Here is a 21,286-nt window from a genome sequence, read left to right on the forward strand (position 1 = left end):
ATTAATATTCATATTAATTTTTATGGGGGGTGAGTCTTTACCCCCCCCCCCCCCGTGGATAGGGCTCGCAACTTGGGAGTCCTCCTAGATTCACGACTTACCCTGGAAGACCATATAGTGGCCGTGACTAGGGGGGCTTTCGCCCAGGTTCGCCTGGTGCGCCAGCTGTGGCCCTATCTGGACCGGGATGCCCTGTGTACGGTCACTCATGCGCTCGTGACCTCTCGCCTGGACTACTGCAATGCTCTTTACTTGGGGCTTCCCTTGAAGACCACTCGGAGGCTCCAACTGGTACAGAATGCGGCCGCGAGAGTTGTCTTGGGAGTTTCCCGGTACTCCCATGTTACACCTTTGCTCCGCGAGGTGCATTGGTTACCAGTTGTCTTCCGGGTGAGGTTCAAGGTTTTGGTTATGATCTTTAAGTCCTTACATGGCATGGGTCTGGGATACCTCGAGGACCACCTGCTGCCGGCGTCAACCCCCCTCCGCCCTGTGCGTGCCCACAGGGAGGGCCTCCTCAGGGTGCCTCTGGTCAGGGAATGTCGACTGGTGGCCCCCAGGGGGAGGGCCTTCTCTGTGGGCGCTCTGGCGTTATGGAACCAACTGCCGGTTGAGCTCCGGATGGCATCGGACCTTCGGTCCTTCCAGCGCGGGCTGAAGACCCACTTATTTGAACTAGCTGGTCTGGCCTGATGGGGAATATTAGGGTTTTTTAATGGGTTTTTTTTACTGTTTTTATTGTTATTGTATTTTAATTGGGCATTTGTTTAATCTCTTTTTAATTTTTGTATTGTTATTTATATATGCTCTGTTAACCGCCCTGAGTCCTTCGGGAGAAGGGCGGTATAGAAATTGAATAAATAATAATAATAATAATAATAATAATAATAATAATAATAATAATAATAATAATAATAATAATAATAATAATATGTTGTTTAAATCTAAGGGTGTAAAAAAAGGTAAAGGTTCCCCCCCCGCACACGTGTGCAAGTCGTTTCCGACTCTAGGGGCCGGTGCTCTTCTCCGTTTCAAAGCCGAAGAGCTTGTCCGAGGACGTCTTCCATGGTCACGTGGCCGGCATGACGAGACGCCAAAGGCGCCACGGAAGGCTGTTTACCTTCCCACCGGAGCGGTCCCTATTTTCCTACTTGCATTTTTTTTTTACGTCCTTTCGAACTGCTAGGTTGGCAGAAGCTGGGACGAGTAACAGGCGCTCACTCTGCTACGCGGCACTCGGCATTCGACCCGCCAAACTGCCGATCATCTGATTGACAAGCTCAGCGGCCCAATCCACTGAGCCACCGCGTCCCTCATACACCTAAGGGTGTACGTTTATACAAATGTTGTATATGATGTTGTTGTTGCGAAGTCTTGTCCGACCCATCGCGACCCCATTGACCATGTTCCTCCAGGCCTTCCTGTCCTCTACCATCTTCTGGAGTCCATTTAAGCTCAAGCCTGCTGCTTCAGTGACTCCATCCAGCCACCTCGTTCTCTGTCATCCCCTTCTTCTCTTGCCCTCAACCTTTCCCAGCATTAGGCTCTTCTCCAGCGAGTCCTTCCTTCTCATTAGGTGGCCAAAGGATTTGAGTTTCAGCTTCAGGATCTGGCCTTCTAAAGAGCAGTTCAGGGTTGATCTCCTCTAGGACTGACTGGTTTGATCGCCTTGCAGTCCAAGGGACTCGCAGGGGTCTTCCCCAGCACCAGAGTTCAAAGGCCTCCATTCTCAGGCGCTCAGCCTTTCTTATGGCCCAACTTTCAGTGCCATACATTGCAACTGGGAAGACCATAGCCTTGACTATACACACTTTTGTTGACAGGGCGATGTCTCTGCTTTTTAGTGTGCTGTCTAGATTTTCCATGGTTTTCCTCCCCAGGAGCAAGCGTCTTTTAATTTCTTGGCTGCAGTCCCCATCTGCAGTGATCTTGGAGCCCATCCTGGGCTCCCAAGATGTTTTATATAGCATGTTCAAAATGTCTGTTATGGATGTGTGCACTTTTGGGAGCAAGCTACAAGATTTCATTTTTTTTTTGTTGTGTGCCAATGCACCCACAGTAAAAAAAAAGGGGGGGGGAGGGGACAATAAATATTTTAAACAGAATCTTGCCGGACTAAAGCCATTATCTGCAGGTAGTCCTCAGTTTACAGGCCGTTCGTTGCGTGACCGAAGTGACTTGCGACCAAAAGTGTTTTTTTTTTTCAAGAGGCAACTGGACTTTTCCTGTTTTTCCTTTGAAGATGTTTCGCTTCTCATCCCAGAAGCCTCTTCAGCTCTGACAGGATGGTGGGGAAGGGAAGGATTTATACTCCTTGCAGACAGAGCTGGTCATTTGGAATGTCCCGGAACATAAATCCTTCCCATTCCCCAGAGCTGAAGAAGTTTCTTGGATGAGAAGCAAAACGTCTTCAAAGAAAAAGTAAGAAAGTCCAGTTGCCTCTTTAAAAAGCACCTTTGGGGCAACCGTGATCTGGATGACTGAGAATCTCCATAGACATTTGACTTTTGACTCTTTTGTTCAACCGTTGCAGCATCACCAGTGGTCAAGTACTGAAAATTCGGATGCTTGGCAAATGGTTCATATTTATGACGGTCGAAGCATCCCGGGGTCAGGCGATCCTCTTTTGTGATCATCTGACAAGCAAAAGTCAATGGGTAAGCCAGGTTCACTTAACAACCATAGTACTAACTTTTAAAATGCAGTGAGTCGCTTAGGTAACTGCGGCGAGAAAGGTGGTAAAAATGGAGCAAAACTCATTTCACAAATGTCTCACTTGGCAACAGAAATTGTGATCGTACATCGAGGGCTATCTGTACCTGCAGTAAACCCAGGTAGTCCTCGACATAACAACTTAACAGTAACTTAACAACAGTATTCCAAGTGTGGCCTTGGTAAGGCCGCAGTTGGAATACTGCATCCAGTTTTGGTCGCCACAATGTAAAAAAGATGTCGAGATTCTAGAAAGAGCGCAGAGAAGAGCAACAAAGATGATCAGGGGACTGGAGGCTAAAACACATAAGGGACGGCTGCTGGAATTGGGTCTGTCTAGTTTAATGAAGAGAAGGACTAGGGGTGACATGATAGCAGTGTTCCAGTATCTCAGGGGCTGCCACAAAAAAGAGGGAGTCAAGCTATTCTCCAAAGAGCCTGAAGGCAGGACAAGAAGCAACGGATGGAAACTAGTCAAGGGGAGAAGCAACCTAGAACTAAGGAGAAATTTCCTGACAGTTAGAACAATTAACCAGTGGAACAACCTGCCCCCAGAAGTGGTGAATGCTCCGACACTGGAAGTTTTTAAGAAAAGACTGGACAGCCATTTGTCTGAAATGGTATATGGTTTCCTGCCTGAGCAGAGGTTTGGACTAGATGACCTCCCAGGTCCCTTCCAACATTATTATTATTAATATCATCATCATCATTATCATTATCTTCCGGTCGAGCTCCGGATGGCGCCTGACCTCCGCTCCTTCCGGCGCGATCTCAAAACCTACCTTTTCGAACAAGCTGGCCTGGCCTGATGGGATGGGGTTGGGTTTTATTAGTCTGTTTTAACCTATTTTTTAATGTGTTTTAACTTATTCATGGGCATTTTGTTTAATCGTTTTTAATTTTTGTATCTTGTTTTTTAATATGTATTGCCCTGTTCACTGCCCTGAGTCCTTCGGGAGAAGGGCGGTATACAAATAAAATTAATAATAATAATAATAATAATAATAATAATAATAATAATAATAATAATAATAATAATAATAATTTCATTTAGTAACCGTTTGAAGTTACAGTGGCACTGAAAAAAGTTACTTAGGACCGTTTTTCACACATTGTAGCATCCCTGTGGTCACAGGATCAAAGACACTTGGCCACTGGCAGGTATTAAGGATAGTTGCAATGATCCCCTTTTGTGACCTTCTGCCAAGCAGTCAGATTAATTTCACAACTGTATTACTAGCAAAATGTAGTGTTGCAGGAAAGGTTGCAAAAGCTCACTTAACAACTGTCTGGCTTAGCCACATAAATTTTGGGCTCAGTTGTGGTCATGAAGTCGAGGACTACCTGTATAGATATACTCTGAACTGCTAGGGAGGATCTGATCTTGCTCTCTGCTTGCCTATCAGAGCCCCTCCCTCCTACAACTCCTGACTTTGTTCCATCACAGGGAGCGGGGAACGAGAGGCCTTGATAGGGACCCTCAGTTCTTCCCACAGATTCCAGTCTGCCAATGCCAGACCCTTTATTTTTTATTTTTTTATAAATATTAATTTTCTAGTTTTATAATCAAATACTTAATAAACAACGTATTGTCTGGGCCCATTAGTAATTCAGAGGTATATATTAACTTCTTTGGTCTAGAATCAGGGGTGTCAAACTACCGGCCCGAGGGCCAGATGCGTCATCTGGAAGCCACATCCAACCCATTTCCAGCGATGTCAAAACTTGATACGTCACGAGACGTCATGTGACGTCATGAGTTTCAATGTCTGGTCTAGATCCAATATTACACCATCTAATGTTTCCTCTCTTCTGGTGATATCTGTTTTCCCACACTAGGCAAATACAGTTCTTATTATTAATAGACATACAATTGGATATCAACATCTTTGTGACATTTTTCTAATAATATCAATAATATCTTTCTTAATGCTGGCCCTTTCAGAGAATCAGGAGACCCCATCCAAGTCTCTGAATGCAATAGTGGTGAATATCTGCAGCTCAGGCATAGGGTGAGGGTGGAGGTTCGTTCTCCAAGCATCTAGATTGGTTTCCAAATGTTCTGTTACCAAGCTAGGTAACATCTTTGGCGGTGTTTAGGGCAGGGGTCCTCAACCCCCAGGTCCGTGGACAAGTAGCGGGCCACAACATGCCAGTAACTGGTCCGCACAAACAAAGCCTCATCCGTAAGATGCAGGCAGCACACAAAACCACGTACCCTCTGGTCCACGGAAAAACCTCTCCACGGAACTGGTCCCTGGTGCCCAAAGGGTTGGGGGCCTCTGGTTTAGGGGATCCCTGTTTCAGTGCTCTACTGTTTATAAGGGCTTCAGGTGTGGGAGTGTCAAGTGAGAATCTTGTGATGGGCCACGTGTGAATACTTGGAAGCTTGTGATGGGGAAGTTACTTCGGGTCAGGATGGTTGGAGGGTATGAACTATCAAGTGTGAGTCATTGGTAAGTCTTGTGATGGGGAAATTACATCAGGGTCATTGGAAGGTGAACTGTGGGGGGGGAGGGGAAGAGGGGCCTTGCATGGATTAGTTGAGGGTTGGTGCTGTCTCTGGTTGGCTATGCAATTGATTTGTATTCTGAGGGCTTCGTGGGCTGGTTGGAGATCCCTGTGTTGATGGAATTGCTTGTAGAGTGCCAGGCTTTGATGAACTCCCAAGTGGTATTGGCAGGTGGTATTGTGGCCAATGATTTTAGTGTTGCTCCAATTGAACTGGTATTGTTTGGTGTTGATGTGGGTAGCGATTAAGGATTGGGATCGTGGTGTTTTGACTGCTGGCCGGTGGTGGATCCTGGTTTTTAATGGAAGTGACGTTTGTCCCACGTAGAAGTGGTTGCAATCGTTAACAGTTGGTTTTATAGAGTACGTTGCTTCTTTCACCCTTCTGTGTCTTGTCTTTGCTTGTGGATAATTCCTGGCAGAGTGTGGCTGTGGATTTGTTGGCTATCGCTATTCCTAGGAGGCTGGGAGAATTCTGGCTTTCATTTCCGACACCCCTTTTGTGTATAGCAGGGTTCGTTTTTGTGTGGCGGTCGGCTCTGTGGTGTGGTGTGCTTTGGGTGTTGTGTGGCGGAATACAAAAGTTTTTTGTCTCTGTATCTTCAGCAGAGCCCAGGGAGAAAATGGAGTCACGTGGCCAAAGAGGAACCAGCCCTCGTCAGGATCAGGCTGAGTGCTGGGAAAGGACTGGGCAGAAGTTTCTGGAAGAAGACAACCTGTCTTGGGAGGTCCGGAAGCAGAACTTCAGAGGGTTCAGCTACCAGGAGTCAGAGGGACCCCGAAGAATTTGCAGCCACCTCCATCGCCTTTGCTTTCAATGGCTGCAGCCAGAAAGGAACACCAAAGCTCAGATGCTGGACCTAGTGCTCCTTGAGCAGTTCCTGGCCATCCTTCCCCTGGAGATGGCCAACTGGGTGAGGGAATGTGGAGTGGAAACCAGCTCCCAGGCGGTGGCCTTGGCCGAAGGCTTCCTTCTGAGCCAGACTGACGGCAAAGAAAAGGAGGTGAGAAACTCGATTCGTGACTTCTCCAAATAGAGCCCTCTCAGGATTTTTTTGAACTTGTAATAGTAGGAGATGTCGGGATACCTCCTGCAAAGCAAACCTTTCAACAAAAGGTAGAGGACATCGAGACGCTAGGCAGACATAGGGATAGCTCTGCTGTTTCTGGCTCCAGATTTTATTAGATCTGTCGTTAACTCCTTTCAGTTATCTTAGCCAGTTGGAGTTGGCAAACCACCGGAAAGCATTTTCGCTCGCACGGTATCTTGCACTTCCGTCAGCTGTCCTATGCGGCAAGTATAACAAGATACCATTGATTGAAAGACTCTGCTCCTGTGGCTCAGGAGAGATGGAGACTTGTTGGAACATGCCCCTTCGATGCTCTTTCTATGGAGATATTCGAAAGAAACATATCCTCCCAATAAATTGATAGGTATCCTGGCTGTTCCGACACGGCTTATCTCCAGTGGCTGCTTAAGGATGAACAGAATGTGATTACAGCGCAGCTGGCCAGATTCTGTTCAGCAGCCCTGGCAGTTCGTCGGAAACGTAATTAATCCACCACAGCAATTTTACACAACTGATAGAGCAAACCCTTTGCATTACTATATATATATACCCTTTGCATTACTATATATACATATACCCTTTGCATATATATATATATATATATATATATATATATATATATATATATATATATATATATATATATATATATATATATATATATATATATATATATATATATATATATATATATGTAGGTCTAGAGTCTCGGGTTTCTTCCCGCGTTCCTTTCATCTTCAGAAAGTTGTGGCGACGTTTCGACGAAATCCCGTCGAAACGTCGCCACAACTTTCTGAAGATGAAAGGAACGCGGGAAGAAACCCGAGACTCTAGACCTACACATACAGACACCCGCGAGAATCTACGAAAACAAATATATATATATATATATATATATATGTATGTATATGTAAATTTTTTTGGCTTGCTAACAAAGAATTTGTCCCGTGTCTGGGACTAAGCAAGTGTATTCTGAATGCTTAACAAACATTTAAAACATAGATAGATAGATAGAAAGATAGATAGATAGATAGATAGATAGATAGATAGATAGATAGATAGATAGATAGATAGATGATATAGATATAGATATAGATATAGATATAATATAGATATATAGATAGATATTATATATATTATATATTTTATGTGTGTGTGTGTGTGTATATCTATATCTATATCATCTATCTATCTATCTATCTATCTATCTATCTATCTATCTATCTATCTATCTATGGCTTTGGGCCCCACAGTTTAAGGATTGATATTATAATTGATATTACAGTTAGACCACGTGTCACTGACGGGATGGATGCCAAATTGTGATTTTAATATTGATTTCATTTGCTATTTTATAATTTTACTCTAGTATTTTTAACTGGATATTCATAGAGTGTTTTGAATTGTTCTGGTCTTTGGTCTTTGACAGTAATAAACTTGAACTAGACCTCTTTGGCCCTTTTTTTTAAGAATAGGTAAGGAATAGAAAATTTGTGGCTCAGGAATTCTGGGAGTTGAAGTCCACAAGTCATAAAAGAGCCAAGGTTGCCTACCCCTGCCATAGACAGATATTGAATAAGGCCGTGGTCAGAAGCAGTAATTCTTTTCTTAGGTTCCAGGACACTTGATTCCCTTTTTCCCCTTGCTGTTGTTTATTTATAGGGAAACGGTATCAAGGTGGATCCACAAAGTGTCAGCACGAGGATGGGTTCCTCACATTCATCTCAGGGGATGCTTTTCAAGGGAATCTCCCAGGAAAATGACATTCTTGAGATATTAGCAGGTAAGGATGGATTCGGTCTTCACTTCCAGGGATTGTCGGCTTCTCCCATCTTCAGAACCTGCATTCACAGGTTTACTTTGAACGCGAACAGCTTTTTATGTAGAGTGTCATCCCTTAAATTGTTAACAAAACTTTTCCAAAATGCATGTCTTTCCATTTGTCTCCCTTACAGGATATGGTCCATCACCACTGGACCTTGTCGAAATGTCTTCTTTTCCTGATGAAGCAGAAGCACGCTCTTCGACTCAGGTAGGGAAATGACCCATGAGTCCTCTTTAAGGACTCCAGAACATTGAAGAGTCACGATAAAATAATATCCCCCCCTAACCTTGGACCCAGTTATTCGTGTGATATGTGAGCCTCTCAAAGGGACAGGCTTAAAATTGTTATTATTATTTTATTTTTCTATTTATAAAATTTGTTGGCCACCCATCTGGCCACAAAGCTACTTTATTATTTTAACGTGTACCAATTTTACTATTAGTAAGTGGCCCAGACAAGATGGGCACCACGCAAATCTGATAGAGATAGATGATAGATAGATAGATAGATAGATAGATAGATAGATAGATAGATAGATAGATAGATAGATAGTATCTATCGTATGGTATTGTGGTTTGGTATGCTGGTCTGACAGCCGCAGACAGGAAAGTATTACAGAGGGCGGTAAGCACAGCACAAGACATTGTGGGCTGTTCCCTGACACCACTGGATGACCTCGCCAGGGCTCGTTGCCTTGGAAGAGTGAGGAAGATTCTCAGGGATGACTCACACCCTGGATGGTATCTCTTTACTCTCCTACCATCCGGTAGGAGATATAGGAATATAGCCAGCCATACCAACAGGCTGAAAAATAGCTTTTATCCATGGGCTGTTAGGCTTTTAAATGGGACATAATCTCTGTGAACTTATGCAGAATTGACTTGGGAGGCCGGTGTGTGGTGTAGTTGGTTCACATGGTGCGGTAGGATGGAGGGTTTGTTGTCACTGTGTGTTGGGGGGAGAGAGCACGGGGGGGAAGCTCAGCTAATCTCAATGTACATATGTTGTACTTTGACAATAAAGGTTTATTATTATTATTATTATAGATAGATAGATAAGAGAGAGAGAGAGTAGGTGACTGAGAATTTGATCGATCCTGAATGAAATTGGATTTCGGAAGCTTCTTTATCACCCTTTTTGAGACATGGGACAAGGCTATTTAGCCATTCTATTCCCAGGGAAAGAGGGAACTTTACATTACTTGTATACTCAGAAGTAGAATTTGATTAAATGCTTCTGAGCAAAGATCTCACAAGTTTTATTTCTTCCACCAAGACTTGTCTGATGGGCCTTTCAGGGTTGGGGATTAGATGTGTGTTAGGGCTTCCTCTTTGAAACTCAGTTGATAAGGGCCTTTTCTGATAAAGGTTATAACCTGGCTGGTGCAGAGGGGGAAAAAGGTCCCTGTATGCAGGTTCTATGGACACCACTCTTCAAAACCTAAAGTTAGTCTTCTAGTCCAGCCCCCTGCTCAAGCAGAATAACCTATACCTGTCAACGCTGCTAACATTGGATGTTTTTGCATTGACAACAGATGGAAATGTAGCCATCTTTTTTCCCCTTCGCTTTTAGAGTTAGATGATGCTGGCAGGGGGAGATGTGAATGGGAATTCAGCTAGACATAACAACACTAAACTTAGCGTGAGAATCAAGGTTATTGAGCCCAGAACTGATAAAGAATTGGAGAGCTGGAAAGGAAGCCCAGTGCTTAAAGCTAATTGGGGAATGTGATTTATGACTGCTAATTGGAGGAGGGAATTGTGCTTTGATACTATGTGCCCAGGGGAGGGGAATTCAGTTTTTGGCTTCGATTATGCAGTGCCGATGTTATGCTATTCGAATAAAAGATCCTTTAAGGTAAACAATGCCTCGAAGTTCTTTTGAAGAGTTTCATCTGTTGGAACCATGACAATACCATTTCAGACAAGTGATTGTCTTCACTGCTAGGAAGTTTCTCCTTAATTCCAGGTTGCTTCTCTCTTTAGTCAAGAAACAACCATTGTTTCTTGTCCTGTCCTCCATTTATTCTCTCTGTCTGAGCCCATTGGTGTACCACCATTTGTTTGAATTGTTCCCCCTCATGGTGCTTCTAGAAGAAGAGGGCCTGTCACATAATCTTCAGTAGGATGGGCTGCTGTTTCTTTTTTTTCTTTTTTTTTCTTTTGGGGAAGAAAGAAGTCCAAAATCCAAACTAGAACTTTGAGAAGGTCCGTCAGTCCACCTAGGGATCACCCACTTTGGACTCTTCCCTCAGACAATGAGATCCCCATCTTTTCTGGGAAGGTGATTCATGGGACAGTGTCGTTTCCCCTCACTGAAGGTGCAGTAGAATCCACAAAAACAGTAATACCTGACTGAGTATTCTTAATGGTTTTCTTCTTATGACATTTGGAATCCTGCCCAAAATGGGCCATCGGATGTACTGCAAGTGGCTGCACATCCTCAGTGTCCATCAGCTTACTGGATGGACCTCAAAGCTTGCTGGCATGTGGGCAGTAGCGTGTTGCGTGTGGATGGAGGGAAATGTCTGCTTTGGGTCTTGATGGTTTAACGCAGAGGCTTTTCAAAACCTTGAGAGTGTCTATTTTTCCCCTCCCTCAGAGTGCTGTGTCCTTTCAGGAGGTGGTGGTACGTTTTTCCAAGGAGGAATGGGCTCTGCTGGATTCCACCCAAAAGCGTCTCCACAGGGAAGTCATGCAGGAGAATTCTAGACATCTGGCATTTCTAGGTAATAGACCTCTCTTTGCTCTGAGTTCAGATAGTTGGAACAGGCAATAGCAGTGGCAATGGCACTTAGACTTATATACCTCTTCCCAGTGCTTTACAGCCCTCTCTAAGCAGTTTACAGAGTCAGCATATTGCCCCCAACAATCTGGGCCCTCATTTTACCAACCTTGGAAGGTCAAAAGTCTGAGTCAACCTTGAGCTGGTGAGAATGAAACTGCTGGCAGTCGGCAGAAGTAGCCTGCAATAGCAACATTCTAACCACGGCTCAAAAGAAAGAAAAGAAAGAGAGAGAGAGAGAGAGAAAGAAAGGAAAGAAAGAGAAAGAAAGAAAGAAGGAAAGGAAGGAAGGAAGGAAGGAAGGAAGGAAGGAAGGAAGGAAGGAAGGAAGGAAGGAAGGAAGGATAAAGCATAATTTTCTGAAATAAAGGACCAGCATTTACAAGAAAGGAAATATAGTCACTTCTATAGGAAGATCAACAGGAGAGGAATAAAACTAATAGCAATTGCACTTAGACTTATATACCACTTCACAGTGCTTCAACAGAAGAGGAATAAAAGTAATAGCAATAGCAATTGCACTAAACTTATACACTGCTTTACGGCCCTCTCTAAGAAGTTTACAGAGTCAGCCTCCTGCCCCCAACAATCTGGCTCCTCATTTTGCCAATTTCGGAAGGATGGAAGGCTGAGTCAACCTTGAGCCAGTGAAAATCGAACTGCTGGCAGTCGGCAGAATTAGCTGGCAATACTACACTCTAACCACTGGGCCACCCAGGCATTTGGAAGTAAGCAATTTATTTGTTTCTTCCAAGAAATAGCTAAGCCAGAACCTGCCTCTCTGGTTGATCTGTTCTCCTGAAGAGGCAAATCAGACAAGGAAACAGCAGGACTTTCCTGAGATTGATACTGGGACCATTTCTTGTGTTAGATTTTAGGGCTCCTTAGTTAATTTTTCAATTTGTGTTACTTCATAATAAATTGTGAAGTAACAAAATTATGAAGAAGGGGTGACACTCTGGGGCAGGGTTGTCATGCCGAAACTGCGCCCACCCCATTGCCAGCAATGGAAAAAAAGTCGCAATGCGTCGCGACACGTCATGTGACATTGCAAGTTTGACACCCCTGCTCTAGAGTTTTAATTTAATTTAATTTAATAATTTAATTTGTATACTGCCCTTCTCCCGAAGGACTCAGGGCGGTGAACAGGGCAATACATAATAAAAACAGGATACAAAAATTAAAAAGTGATTAAACAACTATGCCCGTAATTAATACATATTAAAAATTAAAACTAATTATAAAAAACCCAACCCCATCCAGTCAGACCAGGCCAGCTTGTTCAAAAAAGAAGGTTTTGAGATCACGCCGGAAGGAGCGAAGGTCGGGGGCCACCCGGAGCTCGACCGGTAAGCGGTTCCATAGGTCTGGCGCGCCCACAGAGAAGGCTCTCCCCCTGGGGTCCACCAATCAGCATTCTTTGATCGGAGGCACCCTGAGGAGGCCCTCTCTGTGGGAGCGCACTGGACGGAGGGAAGTTGATGCCGGCCGCAGGTGTTGCCGTAGGTAATCCGGACCCATGCCATGAAGGGCTTTGTAAGTTATCACTAACACCTTGAACCTCACCCGGAGAGCAACCGGTAGCCAATGCAGCTCGCGGAGCAAAGGTGTTGGCACTGCCTTCACCCAGGTCCCCTTGGTTAAGCCCTTAAAATTATAATGATGCTAGCTTCTCCTGTGTCTCATCTCCAACATTTCCATAGCAGATGCTCCTGGGTTTGGGCAAAAAAAGACAAGTCTCCTACATCAACTATGTGGGCCTGACGTACAGTAGTAATTATTAGAGGGAAGGATATAAGGCTGTTGCTAAGCACATTTGATTTGTGCTTAGATTGTAAGCCGCCCTGAGTCTTCGGAGAAGGGCGGGATATAAATGGGATTAAAATAAATAAATAAATAAATAAATAAATAAATAAATAAATAAATAAATCTTCTGCCAGTAGGAAATGGGCTGCCTTTGATCTGTTCTGAAGGCTGATGGCCAATAGCCATAGCATACCTGGGCTGTTGGTTTGATCTCCGAGCTTGGTGATACGGTTGCAAACATTTTGTCTCCATTTGAGGGGACATCTTCAGTGCGCTTTGAATTGTGCTCGTCTGTCAGAGCACTGGCCTTTAAATACCTTTTTGTGTGATGCAAATTAATGTGGATGTTGCTTGTCCTGATGTTGCTGAGTCATGGTCTGGTTTTGGGCTGTTTGATTGGTTGTTGTTGCTGGGTTATGTCTTTGAAGCCATGTATCGTCTGTATGATGCAAATGGTGTTCGTTTGGTTGCTTCTGAGGATTGTTTGGTTAGCTATCGTTGAGATATCTGATTTCTTGTGGGGGTTTATGATTTTTGTTGCTGTGTGGTAGGGCTCTTTGGGATCGTGGTTGAAATAGTTCTTTCATTCTCAGCAGTTGGTAGATTGGGTTGAGGTCGATGTGTCTGTTTATTGACTTATTGGTTGAAAACCAGGCTTCGAGGAATTTCGCTTGGGTTACAACTGTGGTCCCGGTTAGATCAGATTTGTGTCCTTTTGAGTCTTTGTGGATGGACATGAGGGATAGTGGGTCATGTCTTGATAGCCACCAAGTGCTTGTGCAGTCTGCTTGATAGCACAATTCAAAGCACGCTGTCAATGTCCCCTCGAACGGAGACGAAACATTTGCAACCAAATCACCAATTTCAGAGATCAAACCAACAGCCCAACTCCCAACCCCGAGCTACTAGTATTCAAACATATTTCATGATCATACCTGGACAGGTTTATAGTGGGTGACCTTTGTCTGTGACAACGGTTGCCCACTTTTTCCGTTTGGGTGCAGCTAGGCAGAAGCTACAAAGCGGTGAAGTGTTCAGCCCTAAGAGCTCCGGAATGGAGATCCTCCAAGGCAGTTGCAACATCCCTTGCAAAACCAACCGGCAAATCTTGTAAAAATTCACTGATCCAGTAGGGTGGAATGCTAAAATTGGAGATGCCCTTGAACCCAGTTTTCTGCACAGTGTTGAAATCCCCATAAAAGTATCCAACAGAGGGCAATCCAGCCTGCAACTGAACACATCCAGAGTTAGGAAAGCTCTGGCTCACCAATTCGCTTCTTGTGCTACTTGAATTATATAGATTTTTTTTTCTAGAATTCAATGGCAACCCATGTTCCATTGGCATACACTCCTTAGAGCAGAGTTCCACAACCTTTTGCAGTTGGCGGCCCGGTGGAGGGGGGGAAAGAAGGCATGGTTTTTTTTGGGGGGGTGAATGCATGCGCACACACCTGCGCACGCTTAAACACCTGTTTCTTGTGTGAGTGGGGCAGTGAATGCCTGTGATGTGGCGATGCTTGCCCAACTGGGGCTGTGCGTGCCCGTGCACATGCACCCTGGCCAGCCACTCACGCATCTCAGTGGCCAGTAGGCCAAGGCCCACAGGTTGGGGACTTCTGCCTTAGAGAATAGAGATCATTTGTCTTGATTATCTTCTCTGTGATTTGTGATGCTGTGACTCTAGAAGAGTACAGAGAAGAGCAAGAAAGATGATTAGGGGACTGGAGGCTAAACTATATAATGAAAAGTTGAGGGGACTAGGTATGACTAGTGTAACAAAGAGAAGGATTGGGGGAATGACATTATAGCAGTCTTCCAGTATTTAAGGGGCTGTCACAGAGAAGAGGGGTCCCACCCATTCTCCAAAGCACCTGAAGGCAGGACAAGAAGCAATGGATGGAAACTAATCAAGGAGAGAAGCAACCTAGAACTAAGGAGGAATTTCCTGACAGTGAGAACAATTAACTAGTAGAATGGCTTGCCTCCAGAAGTTTTGGATGCTCAATCACTGGAGGCTTTTAAGAAGAAATTAGGCAGCCATCTATTTGGAATCGCATAGGTTCTCCTGCTCGCATGGAATGGAATGGAATGGAATGGAATGGAATGGAATGGAATGGAATGGAATGGAATGGAATGGAATAGAAGAATAGAATAGAATAGAATAGAATAGAATAGAATAGAATAGAATAGAATAGAATAGAATAGAATAGAATAGAATAGAATAGAATAGAATAGAATAGAATAGAATAGAATAGAATAGAATGACAATGTTAGAAGGGGCATTGGAGGTTTTCTAGTCCAACCGCCTCCAAAGGCAGGAAACCCTATACCATTTCAGATAAATGGTTGTCCAATCTCTTCTTAAAAATGTCCAGTGTTGGAGCATTCACAACTTCTGGAGGTTGTTCCACTGGTTAATTGTTCTGTCAGGAAATTCCTCCTCAGTTCTAGATTAGATCTCTCCTTGATTGCCACTGTAGCCAGACCTCCCGACACTTACCTTGCAAGCCCACTTCTGCGGCCAAAGGTTCAGCTTCATCCTGCAGCTGAGAATGAAGGTCCAGCCTGCATTTTGCAGTCACAGGCCTTTCTGGAAGGCCTCTGCAGCTGAGACCCAAACTATGGATTCAATCGGTAGCTAGGTTCTTGACTGCAGAAGCCTTCCAGAAAGCCCTCTGACGGCGAAATGCAGGCCGCTGCTCCATTCTCGGCTGCAGAACAAAGCTGCCACCGTGAGGTAAGTGGAAAAGCCTTGGTGGAGCAGTGGGCTAATGCCTCCTTAAGTAACACCAGCTGCCTGCAATTAGTGCAGGTTCGCATCCCACCAGGCTCAAGGTTGACTCAGCCTTCCATCCTTCCGAGGTAGGTAAAATGAGGACCCAGATTGTTGGGGGCAATTAAGCTGACTTTGTAATAATGCCGCTTGGGGTGTGTGTGAAAGCCCTAATAAGCAGGCATATACATAGAATGAAGGCTACTGCTAAGCTTGTAAGCCGCCCTGAGTCTTCGGAGAAGGGCGGGATATAAATGGAATTAAAATAAAATAATAAAAATAAAAATAAAAGACATCTTAATCCCCTCCCGAAAATAAGACCTGGTGCCTCTTGGAGGCCAAAAAAAAAGAGACTGGGTCTTATTTTAGGGAAAACACGGTAGTTGTAAAAAATTTTTTTTTTTACAAACTGCATAGAAAATGAAAAATCATGCAAGACGCTGTGGTCAATTCCCATCAGAATTAAGAATAGGCATTAAATCTTTGGAACCCCAGTCTTAAAAGATACAGGTAGTCCTCAACTTATGACTCCAACTGAGCCCAAAATTGCTGTTGCTAAGAGAGACATTTGTTAAGTGACTTTTGCCCAGTTTTATTATTTTCTTACCACAGCGGTCGAATCACTACAGTTCTTAATAGTTGTTAAGTGAATCTAGCTTCCCCATTGACTTTGCTTGCTAGGTCACAAAAGGTGGTCACATGACCTCAGGACACTGTAACCGTCCTACATGTGAGTTAGTTGCCAAGCATCCGTGACCATAGGGATGCTGCAATGGTTGTAAGTGTGAAAAAGGGTCATACGTGACTTTTTTCAGTGGCGTTGCAACTTGTTGCTAAACGAACAGTTGTAAGTCAAGGACCACCTCTAATTTGAGCTTTTGTTTTTCTCTCCAAAAACAGATGAGGACAATGAGAATGGTCAGGGGACTTCCCAACCAGCCAGTGCCAAAGTGGGAAAAGAGACATTTGAGAACCATTGGAGATCAAGAACAGTTGAGGAAGAAAAGTCTCTGCATATGGAGCAATCATCTGCTTCCCACTGTGCCGAAGACCACAAATCCCTGACTCAACAGGATGACACCGGAAACCAACATGAGAATTCCCTATCCCACAAGAAATTACCCAGGGATCAGTCCAGGAGATATAAACATTACCGAACTAGAACTAGAGACAACCAATCTGAGGATGGACAGCATAGAACGTATTCCAGCCAAAGCTTTGCTTTGACGCCATGTCGTCAAACCCACCCAGGGCCTGCAAAGAAACCCAACACCTTCAAAGGGCGTGGAAAGAGAGTAAGTAGCGGTACCCCCACCACTTCCCGTAAAAAGCACCGCACAAGAGAGAAACCATGGAACTGTTCATTATGCGGCAAGAGCTTCAGGTGGAAAAGTGAACTCGCTTCCCATATGAGAATCCACACGGGAGAGAAGCCATTTCAATGTGCGGAGTGCGGAAAGGGCTTTAGATTGAACTGTGACCTTACTTTACACAACAGAGTCCATACCGGGGAGAAACCGTACAAATGTCTGGAGTGCGGAAAGAGCTTCAGCAAGAGCCGCAGCCTGACTTCTCATAAGAGGAAGCACACGGGAGAGGAGCCCTACCAATGTCCGGAGTGTGGAAAGAGCTTCAGCTCCAAGGAATCTCTGACTTCACACATTAGGAACCACAGGGGAGAAAAACCATATGTCTGTCCTGAGTGTGGAAAAGGTTTTACTGACCGCCGTTCTCTCCAGAGCCATAAAAGGGTCCATTCAGAGGAGAAACCCTATAAATGTGTAGAATGCAACCAGGGCTTCCGGTGGAGAAAACAGCTGAAGTCTCATAAAAGTATCCATTTGTGGGAGAGTTTGTATAAAGGCACCGAGACTGGAAAGAGCTTCGGTGCCGGCGGGGATCTTTCTTCCCATTCGGGGGAAACTCCGTATACATGCACTGTGTGTGGACAGGGTTTTAGTGACATCGGCGTTTTTCGCATCCATAAAAAAATGCATTCGATAGAAAAGTCCTTTATATGCATGGAGTGCGGAAAGCGCTTCCCTAAGAATTATCCGCTTGCTATTCACAAGAGGCTCCACACGGGAGAGAGACCTTACAAATGCATGGAATGTGGGAAGGGCTTCAGTCTGAAGAGCAGTCTTAAGGCTCATAAGATGACTCATTCAGGGGAAAAACCCTACAAATGTGGCGAGTGCGAAAAGAGCTTCAGCACTTCCAAAAGACTCGCTGCCCACATGAGGGTCCACACAGGGGAGAAACCTTACCAATGCAAGCAGTGCGACAAGAGCTTCAGCCGATGCAGCAGCCTCAGTTTACATAAACACAAACACAAGGAGAAGCTCTAAAAAATGCCCTCAGTAGGAGCATGAGCCTGGTCTGCCACATGAGATGCCACCCTGGCAAGAGGAACTGCAAATACACAATGTGTGAAACGAGCTTCAGGAAATGCGGTAGCTTCGCTTCCCATCAAAGGATCCATTCAAGGGAGAAACTCTTATCAGTGTATGATGTGCAGGAAAAGGTTGAGGCAGAGCAGCCACCTTCGTTCCCATAAAAGGATTCATTCAATGAACAATTAACCAGTGGAACCACTTGCCTCCAGAAGTTGTGAATGCCCCAACACTGGAATGTTTTAAGAAGGGATTGGGAAACCATTTGTCTGAAATGGTATAGTGTTTCCTACCTGAGCAGCGGGTTGGACTAAAAGACCTCCCAGGTTCCCTTCCACCTTTGTTATTCTGTTATTCTCTGCACTCTCTCCAGAGTCTCAACATCTTTTTCACATTGTGGTGACCAAAACTGGATGCAGTATTCCAAGTGTAGCCTTACCAAGGCATTGTAAAGTGGTATTAACACTTCATGTGATCTTGAGTTTATCACACTGTTAATGCAGCCTAGCACTGTGTTGGCTTTTTTGGCAGCTGCCGCACACAGCTGGATCATATTTAAGTGATTGTCCACTAGGACTCCAAGATCCTTATTCTATGTTATCCTATCCTATTCACAGTTACTACTGTTGAGCCAGGTACCACCTATTCCAAGGGTAGGGTCTTTTATGACTCATGGATTTCAACTCCCAGAATTCCTGAGTCAGCTGACTCAGGAATTCTGGGAGTTGAAGTCCGTGAGTCATAAAAGAGGCAAGGTTGCCTACCCCTGACCTGTTCTATTCTGAAGGTATTGAGTAAGACAGTTCCCCAACCTTTCTGGCATTTGGCACTGCAGGGGGCGAGGAGGAGAAGATTTCACGAGTAGCAGGCAAGGGTGTGTGTGTGTGTGTGTGTGTGTGTGTGGACAGCTCCATTTGTATGAGCGGCAGACATCCGCCGCTTTACACAAATGGAGCACATGTGCGCTCCCCCACTACTTACGCAAGTGAGGATGAATATGCGCACGGTCACCCGGCGCTTCCATGGCCCGGTTCCAAATGGCTCAAGACCCGGTACTGGGTTGCAGCTGGGGGTTGGGTACTCCTGGTGTAAGAGGACATGAGTGCCAGTTTTATTTCTTCATTTATTTATGTTTTGTATTTCTAAACTGCCCATTTCCCTCCAAGATGAATCACATCAAAGACAACTTATAAAGATCGTCTGTAGAAGAATGCATTCTTCCCAATAAATTTCCATGGGACAAACCATACACAGGTAATCCTTTACTCATGACCGCAGTTGGGACCAGATTTTTCCATTGCTAAGTGAGGGGTTTGTTAAGCAAGTCACTTCTGATTTTACAACTTTTTTGCCACCGTCGTTAAGCAAATTACTGCAGTTGTTAAGTGAGTGACAATTGGCGCAGAACAGGGGGATGTCATGGTTCTAACAGATGAAACTCTTCAAAGAACTTTGAGGCATTGTTTACCTTAAGGAATCTTTGAGTAGCATAGCATTGGCACTAACATAGTTAAAGCCAAAAACTGAGTTCCCCTCCCCCAGCACATAGTATCAGAGCACAATTCCCTCCTCCAATTAACAGTCATAAATCACATTCTCCAATTGGTTTGAAATGCAGACTTCCCCTCCAGTTCTCCAGCCTGCCAATTCTTATTCTTATTTCAATAACCTTGGTTCTCACACTAGGTTCGGTATTGTTATGTCTAGCTAACCTCTCATGCACATTCCTCCCTCCAGCATCATCTAACTAAGAGTAAAACAAAATAAGAAAGTGGTTGCATCTCATTCTGTTGTCGAAGCAAAAACATTCGATGTTAGCAGCATTGACGGGATTGCTATTGCTAAGTAATAAAGTTGGAAGGGACCTTGGAGGTCATCTGGTCCAACCCCCTGCTCAGGCAGGAAACCTTATACCATTTCAGACAAATGGTTGTCCAGTCTCTTCTTAAGGACTTCCAGTGTTGGAGCATTCACCGCTTCTGGAGTGAGGTTGTTCCACTGGTTAATTGTTCTAACAGGAAGTTTCTCCTTAGTTCCAGGTTGCTTCTCTCCTTGATTAGTTTCCATCCATTGCTTCTTGTCCTGCCTTTGGGCCCTTTGGAGAATAGCTTGACTCCCTCTTCTTTGGGGCAGCCCCTGAGAGAGTAATGTAATCATACAGTAAACTATGACATTACATGTAACTTCAAGACGTGGGTGGTTAAGTGGGAAATGGGATGGGTCCAGGTAAGGAGCTGTGTGTGTATGTGTGTGTTCCATAATGGGTGGGGGAGACCCAACCCAGGCTATGCGCAAGTTGGGAAGAGTGCTGCAGTGCATTTTGAGGTCAGATAAACTGAGAAAGGTGGGCGCATTGCAAATAAAGAAAGGCCTGGGGTTTTTTTTGGGGGGGGAGACTTACCCAAGTGACTTGTGGCCCTACCCGCTGGCTTTCTCATTGACTTGCTTGTGCGAGCTGGCAGAGAAGCTTTGCAAAGGCAGTCACATAATCGTGGGAACCCCATATTTTTTTTGAGGACTGGAGGCTAAAACATATAAGGAACGGTTGCTGCAATTGGGTATGTCTAGTTTAATGAAGAGAAGGACCAGGGGGGACATGATACCTGTCTTCCAATATCTCGGGCTGCCCCAAAGAAGAGGGAGTCAAGCTATTGTCCAAAGCTCCTGAAGGCAGGACAAGAAGCAACGGATGGACAGTAATCAAGGAGAGAAGCAACCTAGAACTAAGAAGAAATTTCCTGACAGAACAATTAACCAGTGAAACAACTTCCCTTCATAAGTTGTGAATGCTCCAACATTGGAAGCTTCTAAGAAGGGATTGGACAACCATTTGTCTGAAATGGTATGGGGTTTCCTGCCTGAGCAGGGGGTTGGACTAGAAGACCTCCAAGGTAGCTTCCAACTTTGTTATTAATTATTATTTATTAGTGACTGCAACATCTGGAATTCCAAAGCCCCACCATAAGTCTGTTCAGTACTGTTGAAACTTCATAACTTTCAAAGAGTTGCTGGACAAATGGCTGCACCTTGACTATCTTTATGGTGCATGGTGCGTGCAAAATCAGAGGAACGCTAATTGCATTAACCATTGAAAGAACCCAAAGGTACTTTTCCAAAAGGCAACTGTATTTTCTTGGGTTTTTCCCCCCATAAAACTGCTTGGATGAGAAACAAAATGTTTTCAAGAAAACCCCCCAAGTTGCCTTTTGGAAAAGCGGCTTCGGGACAACCATTTATTTATTTATTTATTTGAATTTCTATACCGCCCTTCTCCCAAAGGACTCAGGGCGGTGTACAGGGCAATAAAAGTACTACATACAAAAGTTAAAAGTAAGATTAAATTAATTTAGCCCTAACAATAAATAGTTAAAAATACCCCAAACCCTTAGACCAGGCCGGCCTGTTCAAATAA

General features: G+C 44.4%; 1 protein-coding gene across 2 annotated transcripts; it reads left to right on the forward strand.

Moving 5' to 3' along the window:
- Positions 1–2,651: 2,651 nt before the first annotated feature.
- LOC308664651 (uncharacterized protein) lies at positions 2,652–19,772 on the forward strand. Of its 2 annotated transcripts, XR_014025714.1 has the most exons (7): positions 2,652–2,657; positions 5,830–6,227; positions 7,956–8,076; positions 8,249–8,325; positions 10,720–10,846; positions 16,382–18,151; positions 19,041–19,772. XR_014025714.1 is itself a non-coding variant. In XM_081322087.1 (6 exons), exons 1-6 carry the CDS (start codon positions 2,654–2,656, stop codon positions 17,827–17,829), a joined length of 2,175 nt encoding a protein of 724 aa, XP_081178213.1. In that variant the 5' UTR covers positions 2,652–2,653; the 3' UTR covers positions 17,830–19,772. The 2 variants fall into 2 exon arrangements, 1 of the variants encoding a protein (XP_081178213.1); XM_081322087.1 differs by having other exon boundaries at positions 16,382–19,772.
- The last annotated feature ends 1,514 nt before the right edge of the window (positions 19,773–21,286 follow it).

This window comes from Vipera berus, assembly GCF_964194415.1.
Source record: "Vipera berus genome assembly, chromosome: 2".
NCBI classification, from domain to species: Eukaryota; Metazoa; Chordata; class Lepidosauria; order Squamata; family Viperidae; genus Vipera; species Vipera berus.

What these genes read in the sequence shown, in the direction of transcription:
- LOC308664651 (XM_081322087.1), top strand. An exon ending in CTGACGGCAAAGAAAAGGAG is followed by an intron (nt 6,228 to 7,955) that starts GTGAGAAACTCG and finishes GTTTATTTATAG; the next exon opens with GGAAACGGTATCAAGGTGGA. An exon ending in CATTCTTGAGATATTAGCAG is followed by an intron (nt 8,077 to 8,248) that starts GTAAGGATGGAT and finishes TCTCCCTTACAG; the next exon opens with GATATGGTCCATCACCACTG.